The sequence below is a fragment of the Diadema setosum genome, chromosome 18 (assembly GCF_964275005.1).
Source record: "Diadema setosum chromosome 18, eeDiaSeto1, whole genome shotgun sequence".
Lineage (NCBI taxonomy): Eukaryota > Metazoa > Echinodermata > Echinoidea > Diadematoida > Diadematidae > Diadema > Diadema setosum.
Window position 1 is genome coordinate 37,300,796 of NC_092702.1, and position 24,237 is coordinate 37,325,032.

General features: G+C 37.9%; 1 protein-coding gene across 1 annotated transcript in view; it reads right to left on the reverse strand.

Moving 5' to 3' along the window:
* The window catches only part of LOC140241813 (structural maintenance of chromosomes protein 3-like), a 32,180-nt gene extending 8,521 nt beyond the window's left edge, over positions 1–23,659 (reverse strand). Inside the window, exons 1-23 of the mRNA XM_072321568.1 lie at positions 23,461–23,659; positions 20,217–20,292; positions 19,273–19,311; positions 18,417–18,556; positions 18,069–18,148; positions 17,301–17,379; positions 16,327–16,444; positions 13,336–13,450; positions 12,889–12,949; positions 11,774–11,854; positions 11,107–11,271; positions 10,577–10,698; positions 9,884–10,028; positions 7,758–7,930; positions 7,381–7,480; positions 6,363–6,523; positions 5,417–5,558; positions 4,711–4,861; positions 3,903–4,122; positions 3,064–3,221; positions 2,055–2,170; positions 1,265–1,339; positions 103–211 (exon numbers count right to left, since the gene is read on the reverse strand). Of these exons, the coding sequence (XP_072177669.1) occupies positions 103–211; positions 1,265–1,339; positions 2,055–2,170; positions 3,064–3,221; positions 3,903–4,122; positions 4,711–4,861; positions 5,417–5,558; positions 6,363–6,523; positions 7,381–7,480; positions 7,758–7,930; positions 9,884–10,028; positions 10,577–10,698; positions 11,107–11,271; positions 11,774–11,854; positions 12,889–12,949; positions 13,336–13,450; positions 16,327–16,444; positions 17,301–17,379; positions 18,069–18,148; positions 18,417–18,556; positions 19,273–19,311; positions 20,217–20,292; positions 23,461–23,475 (2,641 nt within the window). The 5' untranslated portion in view covers positions 23,476–23,659. The remainder of the gene's footprint in view (positions 1–102; positions 212–1,264; positions 1,340–2,054; positions 2,171–3,063; positions 3,222–3,902; positions 4,123–4,710; positions 4,862–5,416; positions 5,559–6,362; positions 6,524–7,380; positions 7,481–7,757; positions 7,931–9,883; positions 10,029–10,576; positions 10,699–11,106; positions 11,272–11,773; positions 11,855–12,888; positions 12,950–13,335; positions 13,451–16,326; positions 16,445–17,300; positions 17,380–18,068; positions 18,149–18,416; positions 18,557–19,272; positions 19,312–20,216; positions 20,293–23,460) is intronic.
* Positions 23,660–24,237: the final 578 nt, after the last annotated feature.

Sequence of the window (24,237 nt, forward strand, 5' to 3'; positions counted from 1 at the left end):
TGCTCTTTTGAAGTAATCTGTGCAAAGGAAGTTCAATGAAGATGTATGTGTGCAAGTGACAATTGGTGAGACCTTGACGAACGGTACATGAAACATGCTCACCTTCAAGCTTGGTTTTGTTGGTCTCAATGGCTGTGTCAGCTGTCTGCAGCTCCATGCTGCTATTTTCCAGCTTCTGTCTCCGGTCCTCAACAGAGATCTCTTGGAGTTCCTGTAGAGAAAGGCCAATCAAACACAGGAAGGATCAACGCCAATCACACACAGGGAGGATAAACACATTGTACACTGTGTGACCTAGAGTTTGACTTCTTTCGTCGCGGTTAACTCATTCTGTGTTAACAAGGATATGTCTTCCTGAATTCCTAGTAGGTATCTTATCAATGCACTGTAACTTTGGTAGGAAAATTTGAAGAGTCACTGAGATGGAAAGGTCAGTAAAAGAGTATCCGTGGTCCTTGTTTGAAGAACAGATTTATAGAAAAATGAAGTCATACATGCACAGTTTAAAGGTATTAGCCCACATTTGTAAACCTGCAGCAATTGGTCTCATAGTTTGCATGGAGTTTGGGTATGATTGCAGTAACACCTGTGCAAAATTTCGTTACAATTAGTCCATTACTTTCATAAAAATAAATGAAAATGCACCGTAATCCGTATGCATGCGTATAACGCTCGCTAGCTCCGGTCCACGTACGTGTTACATGTACAATGTATGTAGCTATAGCCCGCGCTCGTAATTCGATTTTGGGTCGGGTTGACCCGGTTTGAAAATTGATTTTAAAACGATAATTTTCTCTCTTTTATCGAATGGTATAGACAAAGAGCGACAGGTGAGGTATGTTACTGTTATAACTTGTACTTGAAGTCATATTGGACCTGTTTTATGCAGTTTTGATTTTCGTGGGTTTGCAAATGTGGGCTAGTACCTTTAAGAGAAGTTGGTATGCACATCAAGGTCTACAGCAAACGCTTGTCTAGTAGTGGTAAAATCTTGATTTCAAATGCTGAAATTCTATGTCTCTGATTGAGATTTATAATGCAACTAGGAATAATTAAAAGACAACAAGACTATTTCTACATATTATTACTCTAGAACACCTTCATCTGCTCAGTCATTCTTTTAACAACTTTACTCAACCTATCCAAAGTTTTTATCATACTACAATGAATGGTTTCACCATGACTGGAGGACATCATGAAATCCTACTGAAATGACATGGAATGAACTTTGGGGCCTGATTACTGAAATATGCTGTAATCTTACCTGCATCATTTGTTCCCGTTTTCTGTTCAGGTTTCCTGACAAGTAGTTCTCAATCTTGTTCTTCTGCCCCTCCAGCTGCATATGATAACAAAAAACAAAGATGCATAAAGGAGTTGAATTACACACAAACACTTCCACACACATACACACATACAAATGTGAAGGTGTCAGAGCCAAGACAATTATCAAGATGTACGAGGGGTGAAAGAGCGAGACTTAAAGTGGCCCTAAAACAGCTTTAAAAACTACCCAACACTTTCGGATCAAATTGGTCTCAAAATTTGTGTGAATTGTTTAAAAGCATATGCACTGAGAAATTCTAGGTCTTGACTCAATGAATCTAATTACTTTCATGTGCAGGAATAATACTTCATTCTAGACATGAAGTGGCAGTCTTGTAAAACAAAACATAAAAAAATCTTGATAGAAGAAACAGAAATAACAAGCAAACTTCAATTCATGGCTCCCTCTCTGATTCTACATGAATAGATCTCTGGATGAGTAGATTACCACAGACTAGGAAAGTCCTATTAAAAGGCATGAGGGTACTAAGGGACTGTTTTAGCCTAGACAAATGGTACTGCCAAACTGAAGATTATGATATACATATTCATATGTCAGCCTGTTGTACAAAAGACTGACCAACACCAGTGACTTGTAATAACTGCAGCTACCACTACAGCTTACTGTTCCCCGCTAAGTATTCCACTTACTCATTGATCTCTGTGTTGATATTTCATTTTTTTTTATTAGTACATTTCTTTCTTTTTTTATTGAGCAAACATCTCACCTTGACTCTCTCAGCCAAGGCTTGCTTGTTCTGTTGGGTGAGGTCTTTGATCTCATCATTCAGACTGTCAACCTCCCTCTGGTCAGCTACGCTCAGCTGTGACAGCAAGTCAGTGCCTAAGGAGGAGTAAGTACACATGATGTTATAGCTACATTATCTGAAGATGTTAGGGTTATCTCTATCATACACACACTATACTTAACTTCATCTGCGTTTGTTTCACAATGCACTCCACACCAATACATTTCTGTCATTTCTCATTTACTTATCATTTCACTGATTATGATAACAAATGAGCACAAACCATTTGTGTGAGGTAAGTGAACTTTGTAGACATTGACATGGCATTTGCAGTTATCCTAACTTACAAAACATGTAAACATCTTTATGACACAAGGCCATAAATTACACATGTACATAAACATTAGTAATTAGTCCCACATCACATTCTTTTCTTTTTAAATAACTGTCAAATTCAAATGACAAAACATGCTTCATACAATGCCTCAAAGGGAAAAATGAATTAGTTGTCCTTCGATTGGATTATGATAATTGATGCAGACACACTGACACACACAAAAAGAAAAATCTCTAGATTTTGAATTTCAGCAATGTAGTACACAACTTGCTAAAGCCAGGGGCCCGTTGCATAAAACTCCAACCAGATTTTTTTCCGGTTGAAATCACAAAATTCCGGTTGGAAGCTCCCAACCAGAGTTTTTATGCAACGGATTTTACATTCTTAAGTTAGCAACCTTAAAAAAATTAGGTTGGGCAAATCCCAACCTGAATTTTTTAAGGTTGCTAAAAAGTTTTATGCAACGGGACCCAGGTACTTCTGGCGATGCAGTAGAGTCAAAAACAAGAATGCAATCATTTTCACCAAAGATAAATATGCTCATTCTTCCCACAAAAACAATCGGAAATCAAATTTTCTGAAACGACAGTGCAAATATGTCACCTGTAAGAAAGGGAAGATATTTGAAAGAGAGGGAGAGATTTTACTCACCAATCTCCTCTTCAAGAGAGGCAGCAGTGCTACGCATGGCCTCCAGACTGGTGGCCAAACTCTGGAGACGACGTTCTTTGGGTGCCATAGACTTCTGGATGACTTGACTCTCTTCCTTCATGATACGCATATCACTCCGCATCTTGTCATAGATGTCCCTAAAAAGAATGGGAGTGTCAAGAGAAGGTTGCTTTCTTGAAAAGATAAGTTATCATATACACACCTGTGTCTATAGAAGTATGGAGAATTCTTTATGGTAATAACACCAAGAAATGACTTGAAAGAAAGTGTTAAAAACATCAAAATATCTTGATGTCATTTCAGAAATAAAGCTGGCACGTTACATGGCTTACGCTAACATTTGTTGTCATGCAGCATTTTCTATATGTCTCATACAACAGACTGACAGTTTTGATAATCCTATCAGCAAAACTGGTTCTGTGCTGAACTCAGTTCCACATCACACAGACTTGCATAGTAGGAAGAGAATATAGGTTAAATCTTGCTGAACTAAAAATCAAGGGTCTTGGTATCATTTTTCTCACAACATATATCTTTTGATTCCTTGCTAATATTTGTCAACCAATTCTCACTTTTGGTTGTTATAATAAAGATTTAATAACTAACAAGTATTTAGTCATGTGACATGGACAAAACTAAACAAACTCAGACTAACAGTCTAGATTACAAAGACTTGTAGGTAACATAAGCAACACAATTTGACCTGGTCATGTACTTTTTTTGGATGCGTTGTTTTGAACCCGACAATGACCTGCAGATCAAATCAAACTTCATTTCCCTCCATGACATGGACACAAACAGAATCTTTTTCCCCTTACTTGTTCTTGCGGTTCTTGGTCTCAATCTTCTGCATGTCACTCATGAGGCTGGTGATGTCAACCTCTACTTTCTGAAGCTTGTCACGCAGGACCTGGTACTCTTCTTCCTGGTTACTAAGCCTGGTCCGAAGCTCCACAATACCACTCTGAAGCTCCAGCCGGGACTTGCGTGTGTCATAGTAGCCACCTGAGATGGCACCCTTCCTACTCACCTGGTCACCTGGTAAGAGCCATTTTGAATCAAGGACAACATTAACAACAATACGATTGGTCCAGGTTTTCAGAGAAGGTCAACTTGGGCAATCACTCAACCATGCACTAGACATCATGAAAACAAATGTTCCAAGGACATTGATACACACTATGTATGGCATGAAGTGTAGATAGGTCTTTCTGGGAGTATCCAAAATACAGTCTCAATCATGTGAATTACCAGAACCTTAATTCTCTTCCTACTCCCTTCACCATAAAATGACACTGAGACTATCATCAATGAGAATAGGACACAGAAAGCCAGATACGTGTACATATTCACCTGCATAAACTACTCATCAGTTAATGTTTATCATATGACAGTACTCAGCTGTATTTTAATCTGCCCTATGATTTGATACGACTAATACAGGTTAAGACTTTTTCTCTGCTCGAAATCTAATAGTCACATGAATTAAACATACATACTACAGAAATATTATCTCCTGGCTGGTTTATACTTCTCTCTTTATATCACTAACATCAACACATAATCAAAGAAAGAGAAGAAATAGTAAAACAGGAGGGAGCGGGAAGGATAAAAAACAAGACTTGCCTTCCAGGGTGACACAGTCAAGGTTCTGGGTGCGAGAGAAACTGGTGGCCACCTCTATGTTGCGGCAGATGAGAGTTTTGCCAAAGACATGTTTGTAGACATTGGCAAGCTTGGCATCAAACTCCAAGTTAGACACCATGGGAAGGGCATCCTAGGTAGGACATAAATCATGAGATTTCAAGTTAGTGCTTAGCTTGAATTGAGGATACATTAGTTGGGATAGCATGGTCTACCACTCAGTGTTTGGCTGGAATGAAAGCTACAGTGCTTGGTGCTACAGATACTTCAAAACAAAGACCTTCCAGATGATTTATCTGCATTGTCAAAAAAGAATGGTAATATTTCTAACAGAGCATTTGGTCTACTCCACCTCATGTTAATGTACAAGTTCCTATACTGTGGTTCTATACCTAGCTCTTCATTATCAGAAGAAGAAAGAGAACAGCTAAACACAGACTCTTCACAATACAAAACATGTTAACAACAACAAATTATGTCCATGAAAAAAGCATATAATACAACCTGATGAGGTTGCTTGGCTTTGAGGATGATTACACTGTACCTCTCGGGTTAAGAAGGTGTTATAAGGTTAGAAACTTTATTCAATGTGGAGAATGAAAAACAAACAAAAATGTGATGTCTTTTTTCTCTCTCTTTCTCTCTCTTGTTAGAAAATATGGAGAAAAAAAAAAGTTGACAAGCATACCGGTGATTCTGGGTAGGTCGTATCCCTGACCTCCAGTCTGTTGAGAGGCATGAAGGTCACTTCACCCAACATTTTCTGTCTGTTCATCTCTGCCAGGATCTTGGTACTGATCACATCTGTGTCCACAATGTGGTAGAACAACCTGCAATGGCCAAGAAATTCAAAGATGAATTCTATTCTTTCTAGTGTGAGTGGTTTAAATGTTCAAAATATTGCTGCAAAATTGCAATGCCTAATATTTCCAAAATGTAAGCTTTCCAGAAGATTTACTGCCTGGAAAAATATCTCACTTTTTTTGTTTAGCCTGTAATTTTTTTACATTTTTAAAAATCATGTAACTTTTCAGAAAAGAAATGGAGATGGAGGCTATGCTGTAGTATCTAAAACTGCTTCTGTAATGCTCTACTGTAACAAATCTTTAGTGTCATTGAATCATATCCACTCTTCTACATACGAGCTGAACTATCCTATCTGTATTTGTATGAAACATGCAAAACAAAAGAAATTCTCTTGAGGAAAATAGTTTCTTTACCAATTCTGAATTTTAACCGAAATTCTAAAGAATGTGAACTCTTATTTTGAAACATTTGTGTAAAGTATCTTCAGAAGCATCCTGCTGAAAGAGTAACTCACATAATACATGATAAACAATCATGAAAATATATACAGGAAGCATCGAACTTACTTCAAGTGACCATTTCTAGGGTACATTTTGTGATTTCTGGTGATATCATCATTCATGATTTGCTGTTCCTGGAAATACTCTTTTACTCCTTGGAACTCACAGGCTATGATCACAAAAACCCTTAAAATTCTATAACATTACTAATGACTGCCAACATGTGATAATGTTTCTACTCTAAGTTGGGGATAATCTTGTATGCACAGAAAAATGCAATGCTCCTCTACCTAGTCCTCTAACAAAAACCTTGCCCTGTGACCTTACCTACTTCCTGCTGTGACCTCTACACAAGTGTTGAAGCGAGATGCGCAGGAGAAATTCTCAATGAGGACACCATGGTAACCTTCCTGAACATCATGGTGGACATTCTTCTCTCGAAAGTTGTCCAATACTCGCTTAATGCTATCAATCCCACGAAGTACAGTCTTTGAAAGAAACAAAAATATCTCAACATTAACCTACACAATTATCACATTGATTGATACATATCCACTCTGTGGTCTTTCTCAGTAGTATGTGAATTGTTTTGAGGCCACACAATTAGTCACAGAACACAATATTCTGAGATCACCTTTTCACATCAGGCTGATATTAGAAAGAGTGGATACATACAATGTAGTATGACATTTATTAGTACATGACACAACTTTGATGAATTAAAATTATCCTGGAAAAAAACTATCAAATCCTTCTCTCATCCTCTTATTTCATTCTTAATTCATATAAAGATAATAAAAATTATGTCAAATGTTAGCTCAAACTACCATCAGAATCATCTGCACAGAAAGCTATTTCATGGCACTTCCATTTTTTTTTAAATTAATGTCTTCCATGCTCTTGATGTAAAAGGCTATGATTCATCGAGCATGATACATATTGATGTTTTATTAAATATAGTGGTATATTACCCATGACGTCTCTTTTCAATCCAATGACAACCTAGCAGGGCTGCCAACATTCACGCAACAACCTCAGGGAAATCCCCAAGAGCAATCAGGAAGATACTTGCATGTCACATGCATCTCATTGAGTAAAGTTCTTAGTTAGGGAGGCTTTTACAGTTCTCCATGGGATATACAGAGATATTCAGATTTTTAGGGAGCCTCCTGCAGAATCAGGGAAACTTTGTAGTGCTACCATCGTGAATCAGTTTCTCTTCAAAATCTTGATTACAGTATACAAATGAAACAGAAAACTACATGAGTCTTCTTTAGCTTGCTTAAACACAGCTCCTGTGACAAATGAAACCCACAAACTGATTGTCCACCACCAATCTTCTTACCTTGCCAATCATGGATCGGAGAGTCTGCTCCTTCTTGTGCAGCTCCTCTCTTGTTGTGGCAATTTCCTGTTGGATGCTGTTCTCTTGCCTCCAGAGGGCACTGTTTGTGAGAATCAGAACACAAACATTGCATGTGTGTACTGTAATCATGCCACTGGAATGTGATAAATATATACATAATCAAAGTGATACGAAAAAATTATGTCACACACTGCAAGAATATGATAGCTTGTGCTTTCATTGTGGAACAGGACCTAGTTAAATAACAAATTTTAATCTAACATGCCCCAAACACAGCTTTTACACAGCTATCAGCATCATTGAGAAACTTGACACCTATGAGAAACCTGTATCAGCAATTTTCTCCCGACACCTACTTGCGTTCATTCTGGAGATCATCCTTGCGTTTCTTCAGGTCATAATGGCTCCGGTTGGATCCCTCCACTGTGTCTTTCATCTGCTCGATGTCGATGTTGAGCTTGGACATGCGGGACTCAAGGTCCTCATTCTTCCTCATGTCTGAAGTGATGTCCTCCCTCAGGCGAGAAATCTATGTTTCACAGAGGATGATGGAGATATCACGATATGACTCTTTCTGCAAACTTAGTACAAGTATTCTTACCTCTCCTCTCCTTCTCTGTGTCAGAACTACATGTGTGAGTAACTGAGCATCACAACATACTGATGTCAACTTTTTGATTTCCCACTTTTGAGTTCAGCACAGACAAAATATGTGGCATACACAATGATATTTGAACATATTTCTGAGAGCACAGGGTGCCTAATTTGAAGAAATTTGACCTGAAATTCCAACCAATGCGGCAGTCTATCAGCTCCCTTAACCCTTACTGTACTGGGCTATTTGGCTCCATGAAAATACTGGGGGGGGGGGGGAGGCCCCCCCCCCCCATTGATCTCGGAAACACAATGACTGGTAAACTTGAAAATTTGCATGCTGATAGATTTTTGCGTGCTGAATCTGATGGTGTAATTTATTTTAATCAATTATGCAATTTTTTTGCATAATTAGCTAATTAATTATTCATAATGCATATTTTATGCATTTGGGGGATATTTTCATAATTTCAGCCTAAACAAGTACAAAATTACATGAAAACTGTGTAATAATGAAGAATAATGTTTCCAAAATGTGAAATAAATCAATTCTTATCTATTTTTATAAGTACTATTAATATGCAAATTTACTACTTACGAATTTTTGCATACTTTTGAAATGTATGACGTACTAAAATGAAAATGGAAGTAAAATTATCCTTTTACAGGACCCATGGGCACTACCATACTTTTCAATTGTATTCTAATGTCCCTGATATTGTAAACTTGAAGTATAATTTATGCGAATTTATGTAAATTTATGATTTTTTAAAAATAAAAATTAGCTTATATGTGATTTTGCGTGCAAAATATAAGAAAAATCAATGAATACAAAAAGTATAGGAATGTGAGAAAAATCAAACAAGTTATTTGCCATACTCATAAAACATTTTTGAAATTAACTTTACAGAATCATGTTTTTTGTCTCAAAAAGTGAAAATATCAGTTATTCTTTTGTTTTTCCAATGTTTTCATTTCTTTTGTTTTTACATTTGTTATGTATTTCATTGTTTTCTAAGAGTGCACAGTAAATCATGTGGAAGGATAAGAGTTATTTGAATCATCTATGTGGATAAAAACTCAATTTACCCCTCAGAGAGAGAAAAAAAAAACGAGAAAAAAACAACTTTTTTGTTATGTTTTGTATTGTTTTTATTTCTTATGTCTTCTATTGTTTTATATTCCTCGTGTATATCATTGTTTCTAAACTTTGCCCAATTTATTTCAGAACAATATAGAAGCAAGAACCAAGTGGAAAACCAATTCCTGAGCAAAATTTATAAAGTAATGCAAGCCATGGTCTATTGACAGTATGTAACTGTACACAAATATATGCAGCGATTAGCCGTTTTAATGACATGCGCATACTAATTGGTCCATAACAGTAACACCCCCTAGGTAGGTCCGATATGGACAAATGTGGTATCAAAATGTGCGCAAGACTTCAGGGGAAAAAGTCATGAAGCGAGAATCCGAAATTCCCAGCGGTCGCGATGCAATCACCAAAAGTATGGAGGGGGGGGGGGCCGCCCAGGCCATCCCCCCCCCCCCCCCCCCCCCAGTGCAGTTAGGGTTAATGACAGCTTTCAAAAACATTACAGGTGATTACTGATCTCCTAATGGGGCCCAAATCAATTATGTCACTTAATTACCTTGCGTACTAAATAAAGTGGTAAAGTATTCAGAAAAGACCAATACAATACCTGAACTGTCTCAAACGGCTAAAAAAAACAACCAAAGCTTGTGCATAGGTATTCAATAGATAAAGGTCTGTCTGAGAGAGTCACAAACATGTTAGCATTGTGAGGTGAAATGATCTAACTCATATTTTTTCTCTGCAAGCTGTAGCTACACAATGATCTCCTGACTCCTTGCAGTAATCCCTCACCTGCTCATCCTTGTCCTTGATAGACTTGTTCAGAGATTTCATCTCTTTACGGATCCACTTGTCTCTCTCCTCACGGTTGGTAAATTGGTTGCCCCGTCCCTGCTTGGCAAACAGCTCTGTCCGACGTTGTTCACATTGCTGCAGTCTAATTTGTGGGAATGGGGAGAGAGAGAAAAGAAATGGTGAGGGATTGTCTAAAGGTCACCGAACAATTCTAGAAGTGTGAAACAGTCAAAGATAGTTTGATTGTACAGAACTCTAAAGCTGCAACAGTGGGTAGCCAAAATCCCCCTCACATTTGAAACAAGAGGACTCTTATTACAAGCAATAACAACTTTCCCTTGTTTGTCTTCACACCAATCATTTCTTTTGCTTCTACAAGAGAGCTCCTGTGAAACAGCTCTGTCTATCATAACTGTATCTCAATCTTGACTATATGAGCAGTCCCAAACACAGTGCAGCCTGAACACCATCGTAATTGATGGCCAAATCTTGTAAGCAGTGCATTTGAACAAGCTAAAATCATTTCTGTGGCACTTGAAAAGTGGATCACCCATCAAAGTTGCACCTCAACGCTCGGGTTGGATCCTGTCATGTTAGCCCTCCTTCTACAGCTGTGAATGACTGCTGTAGTAGTATGAATGGCTGGGCCTATACTAGTGAGGCTGAATGCTAGTGTGTAGGCTAGCTCACCTGGCTGTACACTGCTCCTCTTTACGTTGCAGGTCTTCATAGCGTGGCATGATGGCCTCCAACTCTCCTTGCTTACCACTGATCTGCCCATCCAACTTCTCCAGCTGCACCTCAATACGACCCTGCCAAATAACAGCACAAGTCATTTAAACTGGCATACAGCTATGATTTAAAAAGAAGCCACACAACCCCAAGTTTTGAAAGTCATGAGGTAAGCAAAAATTGATTGCAGTCTTATATTGGTGGGAGCACTAAATTGATATGGGTAAGGCTCTAGGCTCTAGAGATTGTGTGTTTGAATCCTGCATGGTATTTATGTATCTGGACACAGTATTTTAGTAACAATGTCCCTTTTGACCATGACCAAAACTACCATAAGGAAATGATAGAGCCTGCTGTGGGAGCAGTGCTAACACTGACACAACTAATCTCCATGAACAAGACCATACTATGGCCTATAATGATTGAATCAGTCTTATATGCTTTCTGTGATCGGTACAGTTTCTGAAGAGCCTGCTGAGCAGACTTACCTTTGCATCCACGTCACCTTTGACCTCTTCTTGCAGATCTTTTACAGACAGCTCTAGCTTGGCACGACGTTTGAACAGGTCTTGCCTCTCATTGGTCAGGTGATCACGCTCCTCATTGGCTGTCCTTAAACGACCTTTCAACTCTCGCAGCTCCTTGTTGATTGTCTGGCATATGAATCAGGACAAGACAGGACATAGACTCACTGTCAAACTAAGGCTGTAATTACATTTCCCTGTTTGAAATATGTAACAGGAAAAGGTGATGGAGTAAAATGCTACAGGCTATTGGTCTCAAAAGGAATATGCTTCTTCCAAACAGTTTTCAAATACTTGTATTGGATAGTAACAATGTTCTGTTGGTGCAGCATTCCCCCTTTTTTTCTCTTTTTTTTTTTAGTTTCAAACACAGAAAAGCATGCTTACATAAACAAAACTGAGCTTTGCTTCTTTTGCAGGGACAGGGATAGAAGAATATCAGTTACTGTAAAAACATGAAACAGATGACTCTCTACACTGAGACTACATGAATAACATCTATCAAGCCTTACCTTCATTCTCTTTGATGCTAGGACTTCAAGAATACAAGCAAACACCTGTCAAGCCTTACCTTGATTCTCGTAGATGTTTAGGACTACATGAGTACAAGCAAGCACTTATCAAGTCTTACCTTGATTCTCTTGGATGCTTCTTCCTGGGCATCTCTGAGTTGTTTGGTCATCTCTCCACTATTCTCTCGCTTGTTGGCAAGCTGTTGGTGGCAAAATAGACATAACCATTGTTGTTCCCTTTTCAAAATCAAATACAATGTCAAAACTGTCTCTTCTGTACTCTTCCTGACAAACAAACATACATACAAACAAAAGAGCAAACCTAAATCACTATCCATACACTCTGAACTCTGATTTGGAATTACTTACTCTCTTTTGTGCCACAAATTTGCTATGAAAATAGGTGACATTCATGCAGGCAAAATAGTTTCAAGAGACTCGTTCCTTAAAGGTAGGGAATCCCATTTGCATGCCTCAAATGAAGAGTTGTATAAATACAGTGGTATGTTGAAGAGAGTATCATTTTAGAAACTCCCATAAAGTATTGAAAGTGGAAGGTAACATTTAGTACATTTTTATTGACCGTTAGATTTTGAATTGAATTTTTTTCGGGGCTCACCGTAAATTCCAGTACATCACTAGGCTACCTTTGCAGACCCATGCACTGCATGTGTGTCCATCATGTATATTTTGTGAAGAAAGTTCATCAAAACTTACAAACATTTCTATATACATTCTTGCCACACACTCTATATGTTATTACATCAGCTCTTATACTTTTAGATTTGTGTTTATAGATAAAAAATACAGAAGACTGCAACAAAAAGGCTTAAGTGTGGCTGACACACAGAACTACTGAGTAGTTGAGTTTTGTGCATTATTCAAATTGTAGATAACTGTTGACTTCCAAATTTCTCAGCAGTGGCCTAAACAAGTCCCCTGAGGTTCATATTTAATGTTTTGCTGCATTTTTGGGAGGTCTGTAAAAGGTATCCCCTAACTTTAAAATACGGATTAAATTCTACATATACAATGCATAGCACATAGTTTACATAAGAAATGAGAGAAAATCTCCAGAGAAAGGATAGCTTAAAGGTCATGGGAAGTATACATAGACAGAGAAAATCCTAGGGGAGGAGGAATAGAGACATTCAGAATCATAAACTAAACAGCATCATTCACATTAAGTATTCAAAGGCAACAGCAATGACAATAGTTATCAATATCAACTCACATCTTCCAGCTTCTTCCGTGTGTCCATCAGCTCCTGGTTGTGAATGGTGTATTCAAGTGATCTGTATGACGCAAAAACATGCACGGAAGTTCTTCTTTTTTTTTTCAGATTTAGCGACAAAATTTGTCTGATAACACTGATAATTGGAACATGACCGAGTACACATTACAGAACAAAGTTTTACATCATTAGCAATGATTTGTGCAGCTATGTTACTTTGTAAGGAAATCAAATATTGGTCTCTACCCCTAAAACATGACAAGCTAGTCATAGGCTTGATGTCCACTTTCTCTTGTCAAACCTTATCTTCAAACATTCTAAAGAAGCAAGAATTGCATATATACCGAAGCAAGTGATTTGATTATGATTTCAGTCAAAAGTTGAATGCCATTATTCAAATAAGCACCTTTTTTTCCAAATCAATACAAAGAAGAAAAAAAAAATCACCTTCTCATCTTGTCCCACTTCTGATATTGTTTCAGTTCTTCCTTCTCTTCCTCCAGTGTTTGCAATCTCTCCTCGATGTACTTCAAGAGGTCCTGGATCTTCTCTCGCTTACCCTCTGTAGAAAGAGAGAGAGAGAGAAAGAAAGCATACTCAGTACTATTGAAAACATCTTTCACTTCTTTCAAGATGATCAACAAAGAAGACACAGTTAGTGCAAACACCATTTAGAGAGTGATACAATGCACTCCCGTTAAAACGAACACAGCTATAACAAGATTCCAATACAACAAAGTAAAAATTCAGGTCGCAAAATCCGCTCTTTGTTCATTATTGTTTATTTGTTTGGTTGTAATGAAATTTTGATATAATGAAAGAAAATTGCCGGTCCGAAGAACATTGTTTGATGGGAGTCCACTGTAATCCTCCTGATCTCTTCCATGTCAGTTAGTCTTTATCACACAATTTTCTTATCAAGACAGTTGATTGCCAAATGTTTATATCATTTTGAAAATCTGCATACTTGTGTTAGGACCTGTTAGGAACGCAGAAATCTCCTTTAATATGCACAACACACAAGTGGTTATGCTTCCCTTTAAGTTCCCTGAACAGTAGAAACGTGTGTTACAGACACCAGACCACAGCCCCACTCCCTTGCTTTGGCAAGAATGTCATGAGTGGACAATAATGAGCCCCTTGTTTTATCAGACCTTTGGCCTTGGTGGGTCTTTGCAGTTTGCCTATGTGGGGAAAAGTTTTTGCTCTCATGGTGAGAGCTATAATATGACATCGGCCAGTTGAGACGTGTTTTGTTGCCGCTGCTCTCATACAGCCGACTGCCATATTCTCCTACATAGGTAAGCCGAATTTTCTACTATTTTGCATATAAAGATGTACATATATTGTAATTGTTAGGATGCAGGTTAAGTTTCTAAGCTTTCTTGCGATATGTTCTCTTCCTCTTTCTCTCTCTTACTGGGTCTCTATCTCTCCATTTCTCTCTTCACTCTGCATCTCCTTTATACTATTCTCAATTCTCACTTTCACCTTTTCGCTTCTCTTTTCCTCTCGTTTATCTCATTCCTTGAGATCATTGTAAATAGTTAATATACTTGTTGAAAGTAATAAGAGTAAAGTTAGGGTTATACTTCACGAGATGGAAGTATTACCATAGAGTGGTTGTGTACCGTATGGACATACATGTAGAGCCAACATTCGGCGTCCTGTTTGTTAGTATGATTGTTGTTCACGTATGTGTATTCCCAACAGACTCTTAGATTAGTGTACAGTAACGTAATTGTATATAGATAGAGTTAGCATTACTATAACTCTTTAGTTGATTGATTTAAACAGTTTCTATCTGATTGTCACTATGAGACTATCAAGCCTGATGGCACGAGAACCGTCATTTCCCAGTGCATCATGTTATGACTTCATTAGATTAAAGAATTCATTTCAGTTTAATGCAAAATGCTGGAGACCGTAGTCGGATTGTCTTAGGATCCGCCACATAGGTTCTTGTACAGATTTCAAATGTGACTAAATAGCTAAACGTAATGTGGTATCCAGTATGTATGATTTAGCATTGCCCTTTAAGTGCATTATGCCTTTAAGTTGCACATTCTGTAGTCGGTGGTCAACCACTGCACCCCCCCCCCCCCTCTCTCTCTCTTCTCCTACTGTCGCTATCGCACTCCGACCTGTTCAAGGTTGAATCTCCTCTTTTTCTCCTCTCCTCTCTTTTGATGTTGTACATTATTTGAAACAAATCACTTTTCCTCTCAGTATTTGAGACTTGGGAGAGGAAATAAGAACATTATACTTGCCAGCAAGTTAAAAGGAAATTATTTTGTATTGTATTAGCTGTTTGAAATGCTGTATGGTGAAGACCGTTTAAATGATACAATCGTATTCAGTTTCCCTCATCCCATACAGTTATGATGTACATTTGCATTAATAGGATAATGAAAATTATGGCATATTAGTGTAGAATTATGGAATGTTAGGAGTAATAATGATAAGTACATTTGAAGCAATTAACCTTCACTATGGTGAACACTTTTGATTAGGTTAAACTGCTGACTTGTTAAGTAAATAATAAGAGAGCTATAATATGACATGGGCCAGTTGAGACGTGTTTTCTAGCCGCTGCTCTCATACAGCCGACTGTCATATTCCCCTACATAGACGCCCCCCTTCCAGTGTATAAGGCAATCCCCAGCTGGCAGTGGACCCCATCTACTGACGAGGACCAGCTGAAGGCATCGCTCTCCATCGCCTGAGGGAAGGACCTTGCATCACAAGTCCAGTCGACCCCTAGATCTTTCCCACAATTTGATATAGAATTTAATTCCATAAGTTATATATTCCCAACTCCCAATATTGTGTTACAAAAGTGATTAAGTTGGTGTGTGAGATAAGGTTTAGAATTTTCCTGACAAACCACTTGTCTCAGTGTCAATTAATTTAAGTTAATTATTTTTTAAGTGAATTATACACGTCTTTGATGTTTTGTGTGTATTGAAGAATTGAAGCTCTTGCATCATTCCCTCGAGCTGCGTCTCGAGAATTAGAGATACGTTTTTTTCCTTTTCCATCACAATTTGTGTGAACATACCTTTGTCACCGTTTCTATTTGATTATAATTCTGACTTGGTCAACGTCATTGGACTAAGTGAAATAAATCCTTTCCTTTAATTATAATTAGAGTGTTATGTTATTTTTTTTTTTTTCGATTGTTATAAAATCTCCTGTTGAGTAAACAAAACCCGAACTGGGCCAGGTTAGATCAAAACCTGCGACACTTGTATATGCACAATGCCCTCTAGCATGTCAATTGCTAGAATCATGAACCTGTCAATCTGAGATTTCACATCAACTGTACTCTAGGTTGGACAGAATTGATATAGGCACTATACCAAGTATTATGTATGAGTTCACATGACATAATAGTCCTAAATAAAAACAAGTGACCAGAGAGGGTGCTACACTGACCAGTTTCTTTCAGGATCAGCTGACTCTCAGACTTTCTCTCATCGTAGACTCGTGTCCCAGCCACTTCCCTTAGAAGTTTCAGCCGTTGTGAGTCAGGTGCTGTGGCCATTTGGTTGATCTGTTGAAGTGAAGAAATGCAAATGTTAGTCTGTCCAATGTTTTGTAAATGTTTGTGGTTTGAGAGTTAGTATTTGCTAAAACAAATAAGTTCTGATTATTGGAGTACCTGCATCTAACAAAAGCATTAAGTGCATGATACAGATTAAAAGTGTACTGGAAGCCTATAGTTATGGATATGATCACTGGATATGATACTAAAGAATGTGACAATTTTTTTTTTCCAACTAGGTGCAAAGTATCGGTCCTTGTTTACAGAAGGTATAATCACGCAATCAGGTAACACCAACTTTGCTTGTTTTATTTGCATAGAATATATATCATATATACACGATGTAATACAAATTTGATAATCTACAGCATCTACAGATCTTCTCAGAATATGACCATCCACTTTTCATATCTCATTATTCAACACGTTTGGTTTTTTTTTAATGATTTAGGTTTGATGCCTAATACAAGGTTTACACATGTAAGATTTTGTAGAGCTGCATGTGAATTTGCCTAATACGTAATAGCAACCATCAGCACTATCACTAAAATAAGAGCTTATTACAAAACATAGCCCACTGTCTAGAATAGCCGATCGTGTGGGCAAATCAGAAGGTACTTTCTTGAACTAATTCAGAAAGTTTGACACATCAACACAAGCACTGAATACAGTTTGTCTAAGTGCTAAGTACAATCTTGATGTACATACAGTCTACATGACGTATCTTGCAAGTCATTTCAATCCCATACATTGGACTTCTGTCATGTGTTCATTTAGACCAACTTCTACTACGCAAAAATCACAGAGTAATCGCTTTACAACTTCATATTACATTTCTAGGATGAAATAAGACATTTAGAATTACCTTTCCTTGCTTGACAACATAGTATGGATTACTCCTGGAAAATCCGGCACTCTCAAGCAAGTTCATGACATCAGTTTTCCTGAAATACAATGCATATATGTGAGGAGTCAAATATCACCATTTAATTTTTTATTTGAATACTTATACTGTACAATACTGTACATTGTATCTTGTATACTTACAGCTTCACCATGTAAACTAAGCTTTACTTAGAAGTGAAATTTTGCAATGACACTTGTACAAAGTTAGCATCAAACACAAAGAACAGCACTTTTGCCTTTCCTGAATAGTTACATTTCTGTTCAGATTTCTTTAATGTTGATATTTTTTTTTTTTTAGCAGACCATTGGCTATCACAATACCTCCATTGTGAAACGAAAATTATTTGCTTACCATGCACTATTAAAGTTTGTAGAAATACCTGAACTTCCTCAGTCTATATCATTGGCAAAAATATGTCTATAATTATTATCATCTTTTTGTCATCATATCATAAATTTCAGCATTACTATCAATGCCTTTACTGTAAAAGTGGATATTTTCGTGCGACTAATTTTTCGCGCTCGGCCTGGTAAGAAGAGTTTCACATGTTTTCAATTCTGCGAAATCAAGACAGTAAGTACACGAATATATGGCATGCAAAAACATTTGTGTGCTTTTATTTTCATGCTAGTTTCTGGTTGTGTGAAATGCGTGAAAATTTTAACACTGCAAAAATTTCCACTTTTACAGTAGCATCATGACTTTTACCACTAGTGTATAACTTACGTGACCATTTTCTTGTCCAGGAAGTATTGATCCTTCTTGGAACCAATGACACGACGCAGTGTCACCTCCTCCTTCTCAATCTGTACAAAGAACACCACAAACAAAAGACATTGCATGATTACTGGTAGTAGGATTTATTATTCCTTCTCTTGTTATTCATAAGTTTGCAGACTTGAAAATAAAAATTACAAGTGCATTATTTGTGCTCCTAATAAGCAAGCTTTCAGAGTAATACAAAAATGTTGCAATGAAAAATACAAGGTGTTTCCACAGAAGCACATAAAACAATGTGTGAGTTAAAGAGGTTGGTTGGTTGGTTGGATGGTGGTAAAGATTCTTCAAACTTACTGGGATTCTGTTGTCACTGTTCTCAAAGACTATCTCCACATACGCAGAGATGACTCTGGGTCCAGTGCCTTCATGGAGGAGAGACTGGCGCTGCTCTGGTCGCAGGTTATTGAACTCATCGCTAAGAACAAACTGGATAGCTGGAAGACACATAATGGAAGTGAAATTTTTTTATGAAGAGCATGTACTGTCCCGTTTGATACAAAACCTAGCGTGGGCACACATCATCACTCTAATTCTCTAGTCCCACTCATACAAATTTGGAACATTAGAGTAGTGGACTCTTTAAACATATTGACAGATTCTAAAGTAGCTGTAACAGACATCTGCAGTTTATTTGCAGTGTGAGTACAGTATACCAGTAACCCATATACAACTTGTAGCACCTGCATATAGCATATTTGTGAAAAATTGAAAATATGAACAGTTTTCAGAGAAGATCCCAGAATAGCTGTGCATATGATTTAAAAAGAAAGAAACATCTCTACATATCTCATCCATTGACAATGCCTAGAATCAAACTCATTTTTGTGTATTATGCAAAGGACAGCCAGATTAACTCACACACTTATCCACAATTCATTTCATGATTAAGGATTTCCATGTAGACTCATGAATTGCTTTTACCAAATAATTTTATGATATAGTTTTGTCATTTTCTAACACCTTTGTCTCAAAACTTAAGTAAATGAGTCCATTTTGGCTAGATAGTTTTCAATCAAAAAGTCACATATCTATCAGTTTTATCAGAGAATTAAAGCCATCTGACTTCACATGTTATTGGTATGGTAAATACTCTCCTTCTTTCCTGAAAACTGACAATGATTGAATCTGCCTTCCCTATCTCCTGGCTTACCATAGAAGAAGTTACTTTTACCAGATCCATTTCTTCCAACTGTGGGGAAAAAAAGAAGAAGAAGAAAGGATATGTCAACTGTAAAATAGACAAAACTGAGTACAGGCTGCACTTCTTTTATGTGGAGTACTTGTACCTAACAATGAAAACAAAAGATTTATCTCTTTAAACACACACTCCACAGCTTGGTGCTTTAAAATATACCATTACATTGTACACTGCAAACCTGTGAATCATGTACACTGTAAACCCATTTTACTATTGAGCTTTGGCAAACATGCAAAATCACTCTTAGCTTTATCAATGAAAAAAAAAAAAAATAAAAATTGGCATACATGTCAAAGAGCAGGCTAAAATTTGGTCTAAAAGAAAAGTACAGTCCATCCTCTCCTATCCGGCCTCCCTTTATCCAGATCTCTCTATTATCTGGACATGATCTTGTCAAGTGTGCGTGTGTATGTGTGTGCGTTTTCAACCTAATAATTCCAGTGAAAATGGGGATTCCAAACTCAGACAAAATTCCTGCACAAACTCACATAGACATTCTCTATCCCAAAATTACAGCAAGAACACGCACAAATAAGACAACAACTTTTCATTAAATCAGGGCATGGTATAGGCGATCGTTCATTGAGCAAATTATCAGAAAGTCTGAACGCGGACCAGCTGAGGATGATGTGACATGTTCAAACAGAATTGATACATGTACATGTTGCTACCATTACGTGTTTTAAGATTGAGTCTCCCATATCCAGCCAAATCCCTAATCCGGATGAGCGCCATTCCCGACATGTCCGGATAGGAGAGGTCAAATTATACATGTACACAGCTGCACACACATGCACAAACATAACACAGCAGAATGCAACATGCATCATCTTCTTTGTTGGAATGAGTAGCAATGCTTGGGAAAGCTGCAGTAAAGAAAAGGCCTGGGAACTCACCAACCACATTGTGCTTTGAGCTAAATGGTTCAACGATCGTCTGATCACGGTAGGACCGAAACCCCTGTATCGTCACCTGTGTGGTAAAAAATGAATGTATGGGTACTGTAAAATCACAATGTGCCTAAATCACTAAATTCTTGACATGAACTCAGCAACTCATTTGATTATGCAACCAAGAGGGGTATTTTTTCACTACCAGGAGATAATTTGAGATACTGTAAAGCAAGGAATGTTTGCATGCATTTCAATTTCGTGAATTTCGCGAGTGCCAAAATTCGCGAAATTAAAATGCACGGGAAAGTTCTTGCCTACACAATATGCATTGGATGCCATTGGCAATTCGCGAAAATTTTATGCTGCAAGAAAGCCTGTCAGCTCCAATTCGTGAAATTTTCATGCTGCAAATATATCGTGTTTTACAGTACACTCTGTTTAAGACAAGGAAGCCTAAATGATGAGCACTCACACTGTCACAGTTCTATTACTGGTTGAAAATATTGTATTTGATGCCTATGTCTGTACTGGATGGCCCGATCCTTTACTAGACAGGATAGTTCTTTTTCGTAAGAGAGGCCAATCTTTAATACATTAGAAATCTCTATATCACATTTAAAGAAATATTTTAACAGACAGAAAATAACTTTAACAGATTTTGTAGATATCACTTTTGTAGATGTCACAGATGATTGGGTTGGATACCAATAGTGCTAAACTGACGATCGGGAACTGCTTAAGCGGGAACCCCGCTGAAGTGCAACAAAAGTCAGTGTAAAAAACTTTTTACCTTTTATTTCCATCACTTTTAACAGGAAGCACAAACCACTTTATTGGAACATATTTTTGGGTTAAACACTTCCATTGTCCAAAAATGATATGAAAATCTTAAAGATACAGGGATTCATTTCTTTACCAGCTAAGCGTTTTCAGCTTCTATTCATGTACATACCACAGGTCAGCCTATCACGTGAGTATGGTGTCACTTTCCCTACATACCGCCCATAATCTCCCTCTTTGATCGTCTGTACAATGTAGTATGTGTGTTTGTGGATGTGTGTCAGATGTGACAGACAGCAAAAAAAGGAGGGATGAATGTGAGAAAAATGTGTTTCTCCCTTTCACATCTGTAGTGTGGTTGTTGTTCACTTGAATGGTGTAATGAAGCACGTGGAAATAGTTACCAATGCTGCTTCTTTCTCTGCATCAGCAGGGTCATGACAGATTATAGCCTTTATATGGGCATTGATCACAACTTGCTATGTACTGTGAAGTGAACTCCGAGTCTGAGAGGGGTCATTTTGTGAATCAAATGTCCTTGAAATGAACTCCAAGGTTTGGGCTAGCGATGCATTAGCCGAAACTATGAAACTGACGTCATTTCTATCACCATTTTGTTTCTGCATGTCGTATACAAGTAGCGCCTACACGCGTAAACCCCACTTTAATACAACAAGGTTGTACTTTAACGGGGGGAACTTGACTCCCGATCGATCCCTGCGGGTTGTAGGTGTTCATGGGAACATAATCAATAATCATATTTCTGCAATTTAGTTCAACCAGTAACTGCATGGCTCTTGGTGTAGGACCTACTCTATGAGGTATTTAAGTACTAACCACGCTAACACTAGTGACAGTGTTAGTAGGCCTATATGTATAATTGTACTGTAGGCCTACTAGTACATGTAGTATGGTTGAGTGTCTAATATATCAACACCCTAATGACGAATGTTTTTCTATCAACAGAAACTTAAAATATCTCACAATTTACCTGAAATTTTACTCACATGTTAAGAAAATACCAACACCCCTACCCTCTAAATAATGTGTGAAATGCATGCAGTTGTTGTTGTTGTTCGTGTTTATTGGCACTTTTCAATCAGTCTGATTATCAAATAATAATTAATAGGGTAAGAGTACCAGTATTCAGTCAGCTACCGGTATTCGGTCACATATCACGAGTCACCAGCCAGTAAGTTCAACTGTCACAACACACGCAAATCACATCAATTCACATACTTGCACACTCATTCACAACAGGAAACTCCCTTAGCCCCCTCCAAAAATCCATCCAAAATCCCAAATTTTACCGTCAAAAGTGCAGAATCGGCGCTACTTTCCAAAAGCGCGCGCGAATAAGGCCCAGTTTTAAGAGTACGGGTCGCCGAAAAAGCGCTAAAAATCGAGAAATACGCCGTTCTCTCGCGGGATTTTTCGCTTATCGCAAGCTTGGAGTGTAATGGTATCCTCAAAAACGCAAAAGAAAAACAAAATGTCCGTACGTGCCGATACAGTGTCCCAATGTACAAGGGTTGAATGCAAGTGCCGAGGCCCCAGTATTCGGTCACCAACGGTCGCCGCAACTTCCCCGATGCAATTTTGCGCCAACAAGGTAGCGCGCGCGCGTTTTTCAGCTGCCTTGAACACGCATTGACTTTGAACGCGCACATCGCGTGACCGAATACTGGAGCCGATGACCGTATACTGGGAATTTTCAAGGTGAAATACAAGGTGAAATATTTCGCGATTTTGTGCAATTCTGTGAGATATTTAACAAAATGAAAATTGGGATTAAAGAAATTTGATATATTTCACATACATTGCTGGGTAATCATGGTGTAGATAATGATGTATGTATGTATTATTTTAGTTTGAAAAATATTGCAAAAAAGCTTAAGTGACCGAATACTGGGGATGTTACCCTACTTGATAACAGTTAATGCTAGATGAATAGACGTTTCAATACACATAGGCCTATCCAGTGTCGATGACCTGTACCATACTAGGGTTTTCTACTAGAACTAGTCTAGCGTTAGGTCTAACGTTAACAAGTTAGAATTCTAGCTGACAACTTTACTGCTTCACTCAGCCTTCACATGCGTGCGTGGAGATGGTCACAAATCACACGATGAAAATAGGGACAAACATGTAACCAGTAAACTTAATGTCGTTATGTAGAATAGGCCTACGTAGAATACCGCTTCCGCGCTTACCATGCTTACCATTAACACACTGTAAAATTTAGGCAAAAAAATTATATGCCTTCACAGTTGTAAATCATTTGTACTTCAACTGTAGACAAGTCTAGAAAAGTTTAAATTGTGTAATTTTACTTGAGGTAGAACCCTCTTAATATTCAAAAGGCAGCCAATAGGCCTAGTAAACTTTTCAACCAGCATACTTTGTAGCAGATGGGACTGCACGGCAGCAGCCCTTGGTAAATAGTAGAATGATGAAGACTACTCACCTGTTTAATGTACATTGTGTATATGTGCTAGCGGCCGCCAGGCTACGAAGACTTCTCTTTCAAAGACAGTAAGATAAAGAATCAATCATACAGCCTCCCGCTTTTGAATATCAGCACATGCCCATAACCTTTTAATTCACTGTTTTCTCAGATTCATCTTTGAAGTGGGCAGCGCGCCTAGAGCGAAGAGCCCAAGTAAGCGTTGTTGTTCGAGATTCGATTGGACTCGGCGGCGGTGGTTTACGTTTTTGCGTACGTTCACGTACGGTGTCCGATCCTGTACTCCGAGGCCAGTTTACAGCGCTAGCGAAGCTAAGCGCATCGGTGCGGTGGGCTAGCATTTTCGTGACAGGCACGCCAGTGCATAGCAGCGGAAGGAGCTGCCTTGAGCGTCTGTACAAGTACAGTACGGGTGTGTATGAAGGCACAGGACGTATCCCCAATAAAATGGCGCGCTTTGTTCTGCAAGGCGAGTCCATTTACATGTGGTGTATCAAAAAAACAAAAAAACAAACACTCTACTGTGTCTCTTATCCTGATATCTTATTGACCAACGTTTTCAACAAACTATACACTTTTATTCTTAGAGAGTAAAGTATGCCAAACATTACTTGATTTATATGTTCATTCTTGATTTTAAGTGAATATAATATTTCCCTTTCCCCCTAAATATCATCTCAACTATTTTCATGCATATTCATTAATTGAGTTTTATATCTTCGCCAGCTCTGGGGCAAAATTTGTTACTATTATGTTTCTTAATCGGTTTACTTGATG